Below are 17,188 nucleotides of genomic sequence, written 5' to 3'. Positions count from 1 at the left end.
AGGGGGGGAACGGGAATGCCATATCACTCATGGTCCCACTAGACTATGTGCAAGATGATATGGCCAATGTGACCTGAGAAAGGTGAGGAAGTGGGCAGGTACCCAAACAAAACCACACTTCCCAAGGAGGCACCCTCCAATGCAGACGCAACAAAAGATTCATCTCATCTGATGACGGTAACCATGGCCTACAGCCCAAATGTGGCCCTCCACATATTGTTTTTAAATAAAGTTGTACTGCAACATAGCCATACTCATTGTTATATCCTGCTGGCAGTTTGGGACCCTTAAGACAGCACTAAGAGACCACAGAGACCACACAGCTTGGCAAGTTCCAAATACTAGACTCATGTTGAAGGGTGACAAGGATACCAGCCCATAGTTTATAGAACTCCAAGTCAGAAATAAGGTTCTATGCAGGAGAAATGGCAAGAAGCCAGCATGTAAAGGGACAGCATGGAGACCTATCAAGATTTAGCAATCTGTGCACAAAGGAAGCTTCAATACTGATGATAAAGGGAGGGAAGAATACTAGAAATCATTTACCCTAATGGAAACAGGAGAAGAAGCTTATTTAGATATAGCCTAAGGAAAGAAGAGTACAGAAAGTTAAAAAAAAAAAATTCTCTTCTAAGTCTAGAAGCCTGCTTCAATTGGTAGAATACCAGCCAATGAGCAAAAGTGCATCAGATACTGAGTTCAAGTGCTTGTCTCAGACCAAAAAAAAAAAAATGATTTAAAAAGGACTTTTCTGTGCTTGCCTAGCATGCACAAAGACCCAGTTCAATTCCTTGGTACCACATACATAGAAAAAAGCCAGAAGTGGTATTGAGGCTCAAGTGGTAGAGCTCTAGCCTTGAGAAAGTTCAAGGACAGTGCTCAGGTCCTGAGTTCAAGCCCCAGGACTGGGAAAAAAAAAAAAAGACTTGTCTAAAGACTAGCTCAGCATCTTACCTATATTCTTCTGTTTCAAGAGAAATAGTAGGCTCTTAGACCTATATTCACATATTGAGGTTGGAAAAGAAAGAAATAGATGTTGAAGTCTAAAAAAAAGAATCTCTTCTGAGATAAGTAAGTACTAAACAACTCTCAGCCTATAGGCTACCCAGGTAGGACTCTGCGCATGTCTGATGTGGTACCAGACATAGAAGTTATCATGAGAAGGTGAGACTACTATAGCACAGCATGTAGAGAAAAAGCTTGGGGAAGGCCTGGAGTTTGGCCTAGTGGTAGAGTGCTTGCCTAGCATGTGTAAAGACCTGGGTTAAATGCCTCACTCAGTACCACATACATAAAAAAGCTGAAAATGGTGCTTTGGCACTATCTTCGAGGAAAGCTCAAGAGCGGTGCTTAGGCTCTGAATTCAGTCCCCAGGAATGACAAAAACAAAAAAACAAGCTTGAGAGAGGGGACTGGGCAGGGGGAGGGGTGTAGACAAGGAACAAGTAAGACAGTCACGTACAGTGACACAACAGTGGAGCAAAACACCAGTGAGAAGCCAAAGAATCTTCTGCCTGTGCACTTAAGACAGCTTGCCTCCAAGTATAGAAAAAGCACGACCAAGGGTGACAGAGAATCTGAGGGAGGGGACCCCAACGAGCAGGCAATGAAGAATTCTGTAGGCATTGACCCAGTTTGTTTGGCACCATTCATCTTAAGCAGCCTTAATCTAATTTTAACAACACCAAACTCGAAGTCACACCCATGGTTTCCTCCACTGCCCAGCGCTGAATAAGCAAATCCTGAGCACCAAGATGATGAAGCAAATATTTACCCTGGCGCTGGCAATCGTCAGTGACTAAAGACCTCTTAAAATAGCATCTATGTACATCCTGTCAACGAAAACATAATGAGGAACATGAGATTCTCTCTGGGAATCCTCTGTAGGAATGGCACCCAAGGAGAGAACACTTTTGTAGTAAATTAATTAATTAATTAGGAAATTTACAGCTTTTTTTGTTTATTGTCGGTTGTGGTGTTTGAACTCTGGGCCTGGGTGTTGTCCCTGAGCTCTCCAGCTCAAGGCTAGCGCTCTACTGCTTGAGCCATACCATCACTTATGGGTTTTTGGTGGGTTCACTGGAGATAAGAGTCTCACGGACTTTTTGTGCCTGGGCTGGCTGCGAACCATGATTCTCAGATCTCAACCTCCTGAGCAGCCAGGATCATAGGCGTGAGCCACCAGCCAGTGCCTGCTGCTTTTTTTTTTTTTTTTTTTGTCCCCCAACAATGGCTGGAGAGCCGCTCACCGGAGGCAGAGGGCAGTAGAACTGGTGGACCGTGTGCATGACGTCCAGAAGCATATTGTGTCCCACAACGAGCTTCCCCTACAGAGAGTCAAGGCAGGAAAAAGAACATTAAAACTCATACCAGGTTTGAGTGTAAAACTCAACAGGATCCATGAGGAGGGCCTCGAACCAGACTTGCTTTTCATATTAAATGTTTTTTTAATGAAGAAGGATGGCTGTAAGCAAATATACAGATATGAACAGGCCTCATTTCTCTTCCATTTTGGTGTTTTAAATCCATAACACAAAGTAAACACTTCCAATGATACATGTTTTATTGACTCTTTCCTCTGATTTCTTTTTTTTTTTGTCAGTCTTGGGACTTGAACTCTGGGCCTGGGCATTGTTCCTAAGCTCTTCAACTCAAGGCTACTGCTCTACTCTTTGAGCCATAGAGCCACTTCCAGTTTTCTGGTAGTTAACTGAAGGTAAGAGGATGCTGAGATCTGAGGATTGCAGCTCAATGCCTGTCCAGGCAGTAAAGTTCCTGAGACTCTTTTTTTTATTTCCCGCTCAGTCCTAGGGCTTGAACTCAGGGCCTGACCACTGTCCTCAAGCTTTCTTAAGGCTAGAGCTCTACCACTTGAGCCACAGCACCACTTCCAGCTTTTTCTATATATGTGGTACTGAGGAATTGAACCCCAGTTTTCATTCATGCTAGGTAAGCACTCTACCACTAAGCCAAACTCCTGTTCTCCTGAGACTCTTATCTCCAATTAACCACCAGAAAACTAGATATGGTACTGTGACTAAAAGTTGTAGAATGTTAGCCCAGACCTGGAGTTCAAGTCCCATAAGCAAAAAAAAAAAAATCCAAGCAAGAGAAAGAATGTGAGACTCTTATCTCCAATTAATCATTAGAAAACATGAAGTAGGGCTGTGGCTCAAGGTGTAGGGTGGTAGCCTTGAGCTGAAGAGCTCAGGGACAGTGCCCAGGCCCAGAGTTCAAGCCCCACTACCCACCAAAAAAAAAAAAAAAAAAAAAAAGAGGTCCTGAGTTCAAGCACCAGTAGCAGCAATTTAAAAAAGGGGGAAAAAAAAGAAAAGATAGAATTACAGCTGTAATTTACACCTGTGTTCAAGAACTCACTCAACATAATTATTTTTATCTTTTGGATTCAAGTACTTAGCAAATAAGATATCTTTAGTCAAACATTGTTTCTCCCCTTATTTCTTACTTCCTGATTCCTCCTATGGCTTAGAAAATAATAAGTATTAGTTTGGGGTATCCTAGGAGGACAACAAACTGTAATAGAATCCAGAGGTACATTTCCAGAAGGAACGTTTTCTGAAAATTGGTGCTTCTCATCAAGTGTATCACAGGGTATCATAGTGTATCCTTCTTCAATTTGAACTTCTTCTTCCATATCAGTTAAGCTTTCCAAGTATGAATGATTCATTTGCATTGGTATTTAGATAATTCACCTTAAATACTACATTTGGCAATCTAGCTAAAAACAAAGGTCAATTTCACTTACAGAATTAGCGATGGCATGAATGACTCTTGAGAATCCCACAGCGTCATTCAGTTCTTCCTAGTTTGGAAAAGAAAATAACTGAAGTGTGTATGTTCTTTACTTGAGCTAAAAACCTAGCGTTCTCCCCCTCAAAGCAATGCAGTTTCGTGCCAAGCTTGATGTTAGACATGATACCCACTATCCCGAATGTCTGATCTATGTACCCTGTCTTCTGTTCTACAAAAACAATCAGGTGGCAAATTATTCATTACTTACGCAAGTAACAGTGGCCCTACCCATCGTTTCATATAATTTGTTCAAAGTTTTGGTCAAATTGTCTTGAAAAGCCAACAAATGTTTCAACTTTAGGGAGTAGCCACCTGCTGGCTGAACTCAGTAATGCATTACGTTCTGAGAACATGACAACATGCAACCATAGGTGGGAGGCTCCAGGGCCAAGGCCACCTCAGGAGCAAAAGTACAAGACTATTAAAAAAAAAAAAAACTGGATCTGAAATTGGATAGGGAACCGGGGAAAACAAGATGAGGGGTGGGGGAGGGGGGAAGGGAAATGGGGACCATGACATGTGAAAGGGTATCAATGTGTGGGAATTAAGGCACCATTTATCTGGCAAATATCATGTAATCCTTCTATTAATTACAATAAAAAATATATTAAAAAAATAAAAATAAAAAAAAATTGGGGAGCCGGGAGTTTGGCCTAGTGGTAGAGTGCTTGCCTAGCATGCACTAAGACCCGGGTTCAATTCCTTGGTACCACATACTTGGAAAAAGCCAAAAGGGGTGCTGAGGCTCAAGTGGTAGAGTTCTAGCCTTGAGAAAAATCCAAGGACAGTGCTCAGGCCCTGAGCTTAAGCCCAAGACTGGCAAAAAAAAAAAAAAAAAAAATTTAAATCAAGCAAAAAGTATTGGGATGGTCCAGGAGCGTGGCCTAGAGGTAGAGTGCTTGTCTGGCATGCATGAAGCCCTCGGTTCAATTACTTAGTACCACATATGCAGATAAAGTTGGAAGTGGTGCTGTGGCTCAAGTGTGGAAAAAGCTTGAGCTTTCTCAAGGCTAGTGCCCCAGGCCCTGAGTTCAAGCTCAGGACTGGCAAAAAAAAAAAAAAAAAAAAAAAAAGGTTTGGGAGCTGGGCAGCAGTGGCTCACACCTGAGGCTGAGATCTAAGGATCATAGTTCAAAGTCAGCCTGGGCATGGAAGTCTATGAAACTCTTTATCTTCAATTAACTACCAAAAAGATGCAAATGGTGCTGTGACTCAAGTGATAGAGTACTACCCGTGAGCACAAAAGCTCAAGTGTCCAATCCCTGAACTCAAGGTCCAAGACTAGAGCACACACACAAAAATACATAAACAAAAGCTCAAGTATCCAAGTCCTGAGTTCAGGTTCTAAGACCAACGCACGTGCACGTGCACGCGCGCACACACACACACACACACACACACACGCCCGCACGCACACACGCACACACGCACACACGCACATACACACACACACACACACAAACATAGTACTAGGATGTTGTTCAAATAGTAGAATATCTCCCTAGCAAAGTCCCGAGTTCAAATTCCAGTAGCATCAAAAAATAAAGTAATATAAATAATAAATTAAATACAATACATGATCTAGAAATACACTGAAGGAATAAATGAGCACTTATTGCATTTCATATCAGAGAAACTAGGAACTCAATTACCTGTTCTTTAGCATGTTTCTGCTGCTCCCTTCTCTTGCGTTCATCCTCATCTACTTTGCTGACAACTATGTATCGCTCCTTCTAAGACAAAGCAGATATACAACTAGACCCATAAGTCACAGTTATGCTAAGGTTAAGCTGCAAATTTATCAGTGCAGTCTTTCATGAGCTAAGCACAACACATAGTGTTGTGAAATGCCACCAAAAATAGAGTTGATGTAGACTGGAGGTGTGGCTCGAGTGGTAGAGTACCTGCCTTGCAAGTCTAAGGCCCTGGGCCCTGAGTTCAATCTCTAAGATGGGAGGGAGGGGAGGAGGGAGGGAGAGGAGGGAGGGGAGGGAGAGGAGAGAGAGGAGGGAGGGGAGGGAGGGGAGGGAGAGGAGGGAGAGGAGGGAGAGGAGGGAGAGGAGGGAGAGGAGGGAGAGGAGGGAGAGGAGGGAGAGGGGAGAGACGGGAGAGACGGGAGGGGGGAGGGGAGGAGAAGGGTAGGAGAGAGGGGGGGAGAAGGGGGGAGAGGAGGAAGAGAGGGGGGAGAGGGGGAGAGGAGATTTCCATACACCAAAAAAATTATACATATATATGTACACACAAGTATAAGTTATACAGCTTTAAACATAAATTTCTTTTGGGTGGTACTAGGGTTTGAACCAGAAACTTGCTAGATAGGCACTCTACCACTTGAACCATGTCCTCAGACTTTTATGCCCTAGTGTTCAATTACATCTTGAGTTTTTGCCCAGGACCAGCCTCAGACTTCAATTCTCCTCTTCTAAGCCTCTTGCTAAGCTGAGACCGAAAACATGTGCCTCAGCTGGAACTTCAGCTTATAGCTGAGAGGAAGTCTCACTAAATTTTTACCCAAGGTAGCCTCAAACCCCAATCCTATTAATCTCTGCTTTCCAAGTAGCTGAAATTATAGGTGTTCATCCTTGAACATAATTTGTAAGCAGTTACTTAAAGTCAAAACTTTCATATCATATTTTGATATGGGGAAACTGGATTAACTGATTAGGAGATAGAAAATAATGTCTTCTTTCTCATATGTTGCATTGTGTGTTAAATACAGCAGGCTATAGTTATGGTTCAAGTGGTAGAGTGCCCGCATTGAGCAAGTGAACTGAGCAAGAGTTCAAGGCCCCAAATTCAAGCCCCACTACAGTAATAAACACACACAAACCCACAAAATCTGCTGTGTCAAAGTTTGAGGTTTATCTTAGGAGAAGAATGTTTGTAGCTTATGTAACCTCTAGTCGGATATCTGACTCAAGAACAACACCAAATTCAAAATTTCTAAAATTCTGCAATAGAAAACTTTCTGCAGGCGAGGGGCAGTGGCTCAAGCCTGTAATCTTAGCTACTTAGGAGGCTGAGTTCTGAGGATCTCATGGTTCAAAGCCAGCCTGGACACTAAAGAACCAGAGCCTCTTATCTCCAATTAATCACTAGAAAACGTGAAGCAGGGCTGTGGCTCAGGGGCAGGGCGGTAGCCTTGAGCTTAAGAGCTCAGGGACAACACCCAGGCCCAGAGTTCAAGCCCCATGACCACCCCCCCCCAAAAAAAATGCCTTTCTGCAGGCAACCATTCCCCACAGCAATTCTATCAGCGCAACCTAGACATACATGACAAGAGTTACAGTCATGACTGCCATTGTAAGACTTAATGTTACCTGCCAGCACAACACAAAGCCCTTCTGGAACTCGGACTAGTGTACATGCACATTCAAGTTTACAAAACACATGCTTTTCCACTTAGGGTAGAAGCAACACTGAGAGCTTGGCTGAGCTAGGGAAGGGCTCAGTGAGCCGAAGGCTCACCTAGTGTAAGCCCTGGGTTCCATTCTCTGGCCATGTACAAATAAGGAAAATGAGCATTATAGGCATCAAAGAACTTGCCTAAAGGACCAGCCCCCAGAGAGCAGAACCAAGGTGTAAACTCTGACATGTTAACACATCAGTGGATCACTGCGTATGCTGAGTGTTAGCCCTAAGTAATTCTTGGGGTTACCTTTTCCGTTTCTAAAGTCTCAACATGAATGCCTTTGGGATACCTAAAGAGAAAAAGGGAAATATGACATCAGGGCATGAGTGAATGGCTGCCAAAATCCCAAGTATCTTAAAAGCAACCATGTAGCAATAATAAAACTAAATGTTTTCTTAATATAATTAGCACTCCAAAGACCTTATGTTGAGCCAAACCCACACTACCTCAACTTTGAACTTAAGTGTGCAAGAATGCATCAAATTCATTTGCTAAGACTTCAGCATTTTCTAAAATGAGTTAACTCATTACCACAGTCAAACTTTGCTTGAGGACCAACTGAGCTGTGGTTTAGCTCGGCAGGTACAAGGAGTAAGCTTTATGGACAGCTTGACGAAGCTGCCTGCGCAAATCAGGTCCTTCTGGTTTCCTGTTTTGTTCTTTTTTTTTTTTTTTTTGCCAGTCCTGGGGCTTGAACTCAGGGCCTGGGCATTGTCCTTGGGTTTTCTCAAGGGTAGAGCTCTACCACTTGAGCCACAGTACCACTTCTGGCTTTTTCTGTGTATGTGGTACCAATGAATCAAACCCAGAGCTTTGTGCATGTTAGCCAAGTACTCTTACCACTAGGCCATGCTCCTGGCCTCTTCTGTTCTTGTTTGTTTTTGTGGTGCTAAGGATTGGGCTCATACCTGCCACTTGAGCCACATGCCAGTCCTTTTCTGATTTGTTTAAAGTTTATTACCGGTAGACATGTTACTGTCAAGTTGTTGTTGAATATTTCTGGTTTGGGGTTTTTTGTTTTGTTTCTGGGCAGTGTGGGGAAGGGAACCTTGGGCCTCATGCATGCTACATAAATACTCTATGTCTAAGCCACATTCTAGCCCTATACTAGCATGGTCTAATAAAAGACCAAGAACCACGGGTTCAAATGCAAGCAACCACTTGTGGAATGTCAATGTTCACCTTTGAATGAGAAAGCCAGAAAAAATATAGGCACAAACTTTGGATGTTATTTCAGGAGACTGACAGACCTCTCAAAATCATCCATAATCTAATTCCAAGTTAAGAATCCCTGCTTTAGCTGGGCACGACTGGCTTATTCCTGTAATCCTAGCTATTGAAGAGGCTAAAATGAGAAGGATTGCAGTTTGAGGCCAGCCCAGGCCGAAAAGTTCACAAATGGATCTCAAGTTAGCTGGGTATAGTGACCAGTCACCATAGATATGTGAAAGACTAAGATTCAGAGGACAGAAGTTCAAGACTAGTCTGAGCAGAAAAGTCCAGGAGACTCCACTCAACAGAAGTATCTGGGAATGATGGCAATATATGTCTCCCAGCTATGTCAGGAAGACTGAAGTCTAGGTTCACACCAAGCAACAGTTAAAGACTCTATCTCAAAATAGCCAGTGCAAAAAAAGGACTGAAAAAGTGGTTCGGCGGTAGAATATATACTGTGTCTGACTCCCTAAGTTCAAACCCTGTTAGTGCCAATAAACACAAAAGAATTCTTGCTTTAGAATTCCTTTATCTATACTTTTATCTGAGTATCTCTTAGCTCTTAAAACCAAACTTTTACTACACATCTGGAAAAAACAAAACTGCAACAGCCAAAATAAAAAAAGATAAAAGAAAATATTAAGAAGCTTACAGACTTAAAAGGCTTAAATGAGGATTCAACTTAAGGTGGGATCCCTGGGCTACAACTCAATGATACAGTACATATCCAGCAAACGATAGGTCATGAGTTCAAATCCTAGTACCACAAAATAAACAAGAATAAGAGAGCCATGTCCTGTAGCTTACACCTGTAATCCCAGCTACTTAGCAGGCTGAGATCTTAGTGATTCAAAGCCAGCCTGGGCAGGAAAGTTCATGAGACTCTCATTTCCAATTAATCACCAGAAAACCAGTAATAGCAGTGGTACTGTGGCTCAAAGTGGTACAGTGCTAGCCTTGAGCAAAAGAGCTCAGAGAGAAGGCAAGCAAACAGATAATATTTTGTTTTTAAATCCTGTGCCCTCCACACAGGTCTCACATTGAATGCAATCACTTACTTCCAGCTTAAAGTTTGATAAATTAGCTTTCTTTGGAACCTAAAAAACAAAAGAAAACATATTAATTTGGCCCATTAAAGATAAATGTGGATTGAACACTTCATTTTAAAAAACAGTTTTTGTTAGCCAGGCAAGGTGGCTCACGCTTGTAATCCTAGCTACTCAGGAGGCTGAGATCTGAGTATCAAGGTTCAAAGCCAGCCCAGGCACAAAAGGACCCGAGACTCTTAACTCCAATTAACCTCTAGAAATAGGAAGTAGGGCTTGGCTCAAGGGTAGGGCGGCAGCCTTGAGCTGAAGAGCTCAGGGACAAAACCCAGGCCTAGGGGTAGGGTAGTAGCCTTGAGCTAAAGAGCTCAGGGATAGTGTGCAGGCTGAGTTCAAGCCCCATGACCCACGGGGAGGGGGGGGGAGAGCTTTTGTTAGAAGACACATGTAATATGTAAGAACAGGGAGAAAGCCAAGTGCTGGTGGCTCACAGATGGAGTAAGACACTCTTCAGAAGCAAGTGTTGCAATAAGGCAGAAGAAAGAGATGTGTGAAGCTCTGAGGATGTCCCTGCTCAGAAAAGTTAAAAGGATAGCTGGTCCTGGTGGTCCACACCTGTAATCTTAGCTACTCAGAAGGCTGAAATCTGAGGACCACAGTTTTAAAGCCAGCTGGGGCAATAAAGTCCCGAGGTTCTTTAAAGCCAGAAGTGGTGCTGTGGCTCAAGTGATAGAGCACTAGCCTTGAGCATAAAGAAGCTTAGGGACAGCACCCAGGCCCTGAGTTCAGGTCCCAGGATCCGCAAAAATCTGAAAAAGCTAAAAAGTAAAAACAGCCTGAGAATGAATTTTCTCTTCTGGAAGCTTCCTATATTATGTACCTTTCCAGGCCTGAAGTCAAAACTGCACATAATTTCTATAGTACAAGGACAAAGCACTTTTTTTTTTTTTTGGCCAGTCCTGGGTCTTGAACTCGGGGCCTGAGCACTGTCCTTGGGCTTTCTCAAGGCTAGAGCACTACCATTTGAGCCATAGCACCACTTCCAGCTTTTTCTGTGTATATGATTCCGAGGAATCAAACCCAGGGCTTTGTGCTTGCAAGGCAAGCACTCTACCATTAAGCCACACTCCCAGCCCAAAACATTCATTTTGTGCCTTAACACACACACACACACACACACACACACACACACACACACACACACACACACACAGTTAATATCATAGTGCTTAACTCTTGGAGCATGATGATAATAGATGAACTATTTGTAAGAGTTTTAAAAAGACAAAATGCATCAAATCTCAAAAGTCAGCTCCCTCTCCAAAGAAAAGCATATACGAAAATGTGCAGGAGAACTAACCCAGTACATGGCTCTAAATCCAAATTCTTGTTCTCTTCACTTTGCAGTAAGTCTTCTATTTTCGTTCTGAGGAGTTAAAATAAGATCACAACCATCACTACCTTAAAGGAATGAAGTCATCTGAAAACCTACTCAAATACATCCTCAATAATTATACTCAAAAGCTGTCTAGACAGAAGAACATATTTCTTTCTTTCTTGTCAGTTGTGGGACTTGAACTCTGGGCCTAGATGTTGTCCTTGAGCTCTTCAGCTCAAGTTAATTGGAGATAAGAGTTTTACAGACTTTAGTGCCCAGGCTGGTTTTGAACCACAATCCTCAGATCTCAGCCTCCTGAGTAGCTAGGATTACAGGTGTGAGCCACCACACACAGCTAAGAATAAACTTCTTGAGCACACAGTTCTTATTTCTGTACATTTTGAACAAATCACATAACTTTTCCATTCTGATGCTTAGAAAAAAAGTGCTTTATTTTAGTGCATGCTTTGGGCAGGCTTACTGTTGTTATTAATAAATTAGTGACAACTTCAAGGATCTGTCAAATTGCCAGACACTGGTTTCTCAAGCCTGTAATCCTAATCAAGAGGCTGAGATTTAAGGGTTGAGATTCTAAGCCAGCCAGGCAAGAAAGTCCGTGAGTCACCAGGAGTTTAGCCTAGAGGTAGAGTGCTTGCCTAGCATGCACAAAGACCAGGGTTCGATTCCTTGGTAGCACATACACAGAAAAAGCTGGAAGTGGTGCTATGGCTCAAGTGGCAGAGCCTTGAGAAAAGCCCAAGGACAGTGTCGCTCAGGCCCTGAGTTCATGGTCCCTAACTTTCAAAAAAAAAAAAAAAAAGAAAGTCCATGAGTCACATGAGTCACATTGTGTGTGAAGTAATGCTCTTATTATCTGGTGAATATAACTGTAACCTATCTATTAATTACAATAAAAAGATTAAAAAAAAAAGAGAAAGAAAGTCCATGAGTCTTATCGCCAATGAACCACCAAAAAGCCAGAGGTAGATGTATGATCAAGAAAGCTACTGAGTTCAAACCACAGTACACACACACACACACACACACACACACACACACACACACAGAGAATGTGTCTTTTAGGGCACTGGTGGTTCAAGCCTGTAACCCTAGCTACTTAGGAGGCTGAGATATGGGGATCAAAGTTACAAGCCAAACCAGGCAGAAAAGTCCCTGAGACAACGCAAAAAAAAAAAAAAAAAAAAAGGATATGGTGCTAACGTGCTTGTCTTAAGCACAAAGAGGTGCAGGAACAGTGCCCAGGGTCTGAGTTCAAATTCTACAACCAACAACAACAAAAGAATTTTGTCTTGTCCAAGCACTAGTGGCTCAGGCCTATAATCCTAGCCACTTAGGTGGCTGAGAATTGAGGTTCAAAGCCAGCCTGAACAGGAAAGTCCATGAAACTTTTATCTCCAGTTAATCACATAAAAGCCGTAAGTAGTGCTTAAGTGGTGCTGTAGCTCAAGTGTAGCACTCTAAAGTGCTAGCCTTGAGCAAAAGGACCCCATGGACAACACCCAGGTCCAGAGTTCAAGCCCCAGGATGAGAAAGAAATGGGGGGAGGAATTTGACAAAAACAGTGATATAAATTTATACTTTTTTAATAAATTATTTATACTGATAAGTAAACTAGACTCAAACCAGATATTCTTCCAAGGACAAATCTATTGTGAGATTTGCATGATTGTGACACAGAAAAGCAAATGCAGGCTGAAGCCTGGATAGGCCTGGTTACCTGGCTGCCTGTGGGCATACTAGGCCTGGTTGTCAGGCCTTAGTCCAAGCAAATGTGCTTAGTCTGGGTTTCTTGATAGGTGACATGGAGCAAATTCATGTATCATGCAATTTGTGGTTGTTTCTCAAAGTCAGATCCTATCCCTCATAAGTTCCGGCCTGCATGTGAGCCCTTTGGGGGCAACATAGGTTGAAGGACCTAGTGCACACGTTTTTAGTTTAAGAACTTACACAACTTGCTCAATAAACTTCTTCTGATCTTCAGGAATCGTCACAGGACACTGTGAAGTGTTGGGAGATGTGTAGGCTAGTGCCCCCGCACCATTAGCCTGAGAACGTTTTTCATCATATTGCTCTCTCAGCTGTCTTTCTTCTTCCTGATTTAAATATGGAATTCCTAAGCAGAAAGGGGAAAAAGAGTGCACAGCAGAAGAAACAAGTCTTTTAACACACCAGTCTATAATACTCAAGAAACATACGTCATATTTAAGTATGTCACACACGCAAAAAAAGGCAAGTAACTTTTTTTTTTGGCCAGTCCTGGGCTTGATCTCAGGACCTGAGCACTGTCCTTGGGCTTTCCTCAAGGCTAGTGCTTGAGCCACTGCACCACTTCTGGCTTTTTTTTTCTTATGCATGTGGTACCGAGGAATCTAACCTAGGTCTTCATGCATGTTAGACAGGCACTCTACCACTAGAGCCAATTTCCAGCCTCAGCAAGTCACTTCATTATGTTTGTGCTAGTACTCATCACTCAGCAATGAGTAGTCACCTGAGAATGGCATACTCTGCACTGGGGCAGGGAAATAACCCCTCAGGGTATGCTTCAGCCTTGCACACCAGCAGAAGGCTAGTGGCCACACCCACACACTCATGTCAACAACACAGACTTTTTTCTCCCATGTAAAACTATCTCCAATTAGAAAATAATCATCTCTGGAAAGAGGATTTTCACAATAGCACTATAGGAATGCAACCACTTTAAAGTACTATATTAGGGCTCGAGTGCAGCCTAGTGAGAGAGTGCTTGCCTAGTATGCACAAAGCACTGGGTTCAAGTACTTAGTACCACATACACAGAAAAAGCTGGAAGTGGTACTGTGGCTAGCCTTGAGCAAAAAGAAGCTCAGGTACAGTGCCCAGGCATTGAGTTCAAGCCCCAGGACAAATAAATAATAATAATAATAAAACCAAAAAAAGGCATACATTGATGACTCATGCCTTTAATTCTAGCTACCAAGACAGAGGATCCTGGTTTAAAGCCAGCCTGGGCAGGACAGTCCATGAGACTCTTCCAAATGACCAAAAAAAAAGGCAGAAGTAGAACTGTGGCTCAAGTGGTATGAACCTTGAGCAAAAAAGCTCAGGGACAGTGGTCAGACTGAGTTTAAAGGCCCTGGACCAGTAAAAAATAAAATAAACCAACAAAAATTAAAATAAAGTACTTTACTGCTTGTTACACTGGAAGAAAACAGGGAAGCATTGTCTTAAGCGGCGCTTAGGTGTCTAAGCCCCACCTGCAGTGGAACAGTCTAGATACAGTGAGACTGGGAACCTGAGAGGCCATAGCAGCCCTCCATAAAGTGGTGTCAAAATGTTAATTCTCCACCAAATCCAGAGGTACTTGCCAAGGACAGTTAAAAGGCTTATAAATCTCTACACATGATATACATATGTTCTTACCATTCCGAAAAACTTTATTAAAATCAAATCCTTGGCTTGCTAGGAAATCAATGCTGGAGCTCTGAAATGAAAACACAAGTTCGGATGGTATTAATGGAAGGGATGCTAACAGTACAGAGAAGTAATGCAGGCAAGAAAAAGACATCAGTCAGATATGGCTCAAGTAGTAGAAAACTAACTACGAGCAAGCAAATTAAACCAGAACCGAAGGCCCTGAGTTCAACCCCCAGTACTGGCACAAAAATAAATGAATGAATGAGTGAATTTCACATTCTAATGTCTATCTGCCTATCTTTATGTCTTATTTCTTAATGAATTTTGAAATAAGGGGGAAATAGTAGTGTGATTAATTAACAAACTAAAATTGAGGGCCACCTGAGGTAAAAATATTTCCCAAAGCTCAAAATTAGTAAACAGAACTAAAATTTTAAATTAAAAAATAACAAAAACAGAAACTTTTTTTTGAGATAGCATTTCACTGGATAGCTAAGGCTGGCATGGAGCTTGCTGAGTAGCTCAGGATGGCCTCAAACCTGTGATCTTCCTGATTCAGCCTCTCCAGAGTGCTGAAGTTACAGAGGTATTCTGCCTGGCTAACACCAGTGAAATGTGATGTTTTTGTTTGTTTGCTTTTGCAGGAAATCAGGGTCTTCTACATGTAAGGCAAAGCATTCTTTCAATGGGCTACATCCCCTCCCCTACATTTAAAGAGAGTTCTGATCTCACATTTGTGCACTGCCTCATTTTTTTCATAATGAAAAAGAATAATGCTATTACGATGCTTACCTGACAAACAAATTTGACATCTGGTGAGGATCTACTGAAGGGCTTGGGGAAAACGTAGAAGTTAAATGACTTTGTTATATACCTAGAAACAAAAAAATCAGACAAAAAGGAGACTGAAGAGGTGCCATGATTCCACCAGAGGAGAATTTCCCACCACTTCTTCAAACAACCTACTTTGAATCTGTGTGGTCATACTTAAAAGTGCAAAGGCCAAACTGAAACAGCAAAAAGTCCATGGAATGCTGGAAAAGGGAAATAAAATATTTGTCACAATGGTGCTGGATATTTAACATGAGCAACAGCATTTTTCAATCAGATGCTTTCTGAGTCATTTGGCAGAGTACTTCTGATTGGAGCAGAATATACATATGAGAGGTTAGAAGCATTATTAATTTAAATATATTGCTTTATTATTTATCCCAATTAACCATGTATCACCATCCAAAAATGTCATTGGACCTATTTACAAATTACTAACATAGGAAGTAGAGCTGGGTTCAAGTGGTAAGAGTACCAGCCTTGAGTGAAAAAGCTATGGGAGAGTACAAGGTCCTGACTTCAAGCCGCAGAATGGGCATACACAAAAAAGTAAATAACCAAAGTTATTAAAATAACCACATCATATCCTTTACAAATCAAATAACATCAAAAATAATAAGTCTTCCCCTACAATGTTTTCCAGCAAACAATTATTTTTGCTGTTGTTTTAGATATCACTAAAATACAGTTGAGAGGAAGTGGTATGCATTTATGTGCAAGGCTCTAGACCGTTCACTGTAAGTCAATGGAAGGAGGAGCCATACAAACAGAAAAGACTTCTAAGAGCCTCTACTTGCCTTTTTAAGCTTCTGATATCTCTCTTCTGGAGTGTCAAAACCATTAGTTAATGTGGTCACTGAGGGTCCATCACTGATTCCTAGGTTTAAAAATATTAGATTTTGACTTATTAATAAACATTACCATAAAAATGTCAGCGGTCACCACCTGGTGACTATTTTTATATTCCCATGAGTTAAAATTAACTCTATGCCCTGCCCCATTTTTTCCCCCAAATTAGCTATAATTTGTGGCTATGAGGGTAGAGCTCAGTGGTAGAATACTTTCCTAGTATATGAAAGACTCTGGGTTCACTTCACAGCTACACACACACACAGAGTGTTACACTGTGAGACTCTTATCTCCAATTAATCTCTAGAAAACAGGAAGTGGGGCTTAGCTCAAGGTTAGGGCAGTAGCCTTGAGCTGAAGAGCTCAGGGACAGTGCCCAGGCCAGTTCAAGCCCCATGACCCACAAAAAAACAAACAAAAAAACCCCACCAGAAACTGGAAGTGGAGCTGTGGTTCAAAGTGGCAGAGTGCTAGCTTAAGCAAAAGAGATCAGTGACAAAACCCAGGCTCTGAATTCAAGCCCCAAAACAGCAACAAAAAAAAAAAAAAACCCCAACAACAAAAATCTTTAAGTTTTGTTTTTTTCTGAGCCAAGGCTGGCCTGTAATTCTCTATCCTCCTGTATCATCCTTCCAAGTGCTATGATTACAGATGAGCACTGCTACACCTAGCTTATTTTTACTGCTTTCTGAAGTATTAATTCACAACCAGACTCTCAAGAAGCTTTAAACTGACAGTCTTGGTTAACACTTTAGAATAGCATCCATGTATGCATTTTCACAGTGAAGAAAGTTATTTCCAAGACCAGGCAAGTTGGCTCTCACCTATAATTCCAGATACTCCAGAAGCAGAGATGGGGAAGAATGAAATTTGAGCTTCAAAGTTATTGTGGGAGGGGGTTCCTAAAACTCCATTCAATCCATTCAAGCTGAGCACACAGAGATACCCACCTGTCACCCAGCTATGGGAATCAGGAATGCCACCATCTAAGATGGCCCACATAAAGGCAAGACTTTAGGCAACAAAGTACCTAAAGCAAAAAGGGATGGAGAGTGTGTCTCAAAAAATAGAATGCCTGGCCACGAGTTTGGCCTAGTGGTTAAAGTGCTTGCCTAGCATGTATGAAGACCCGGGTTCGATTCCTTGGTACCACATACATAGAAAAAAGCCAGAAGTGGTGCTGAGGCTCAAGTGGTAGAGCTCCAGCCTTGAGAAAGTCCAAGGACAGTG

The 17,188-nt window shown here is 42.0% G+C and overlaps 1 protein-coding gene across 1 annotated transcript in view; it reads right to left on the bottom strand.

Moving 5' to 3' along the window:
- Nucleotides 1-17,188, bottom strand: part of Parn (poly(A)-specific ribonuclease) — a 74,152-nt gene that overhangs the window by 54,626 nt on the left and 2,338 nt on the right. The window contains exons 3-13 of the mRNA XM_090324628.1: nucleotides 15,907-15,986; nucleotides 15,245-15,312; nucleotides 15,071-15,152; nucleotides 14,285-14,345; nucleotides 12,833-12,998; nucleotides 10,847-10,912; nucleotides 9,499-9,537; nucleotides 7,472-7,514; nucleotides 5,466-5,546; nucleotides 3,767-3,823; nucleotides 2,250-2,327 (exon numbers count right to left, since the gene is read on the bottom strand). Of these exons, the coding sequence (XP_090180754.1) occupies nucleotides 2,250-2,327; nucleotides 3,767-3,823; nucleotides 5,466-5,546; nucleotides 7,472-7,514; nucleotides 9,499-9,537; nucleotides 10,847-10,912; nucleotides 12,833-12,998; nucleotides 14,285-14,345; nucleotides 15,071-15,152; nucleotides 15,245-15,312; nucleotides 15,907-15,986 (821 nt within the window). The remainder of the gene's footprint in view (nucleotides 1-2,249; nucleotides 2,328-3,766; nucleotides 3,824-5,465; nucleotides 5,547-7,471; nucleotides 7,515-9,498; nucleotides 9,538-10,846; nucleotides 10,913-12,832; nucleotides 12,999-14,284; nucleotides 14,346-15,070; nucleotides 15,153-15,244; nucleotides 15,313-15,906; nucleotides 15,987-17,188) is intronic.

This window comes from Megascapheus bottae, chromosome 36, assembly GCF_031878675.1.
Source record: "Megascapheus bottae isolate mThoBot1 chromosome 36, mThoBot2.hap1, whole genome shotgun sequence".
Classification (NCBI taxonomy): Eukaryota; Metazoa; Chordata; class Mammalia; order Rodentia; family Geomyidae; genus Megascapheus; species Megascapheus bottae.
Note: the sequence above shows the minus strand (reverse complement) of the source record. Positions and strands in the feature narration are given on the sequence as shown.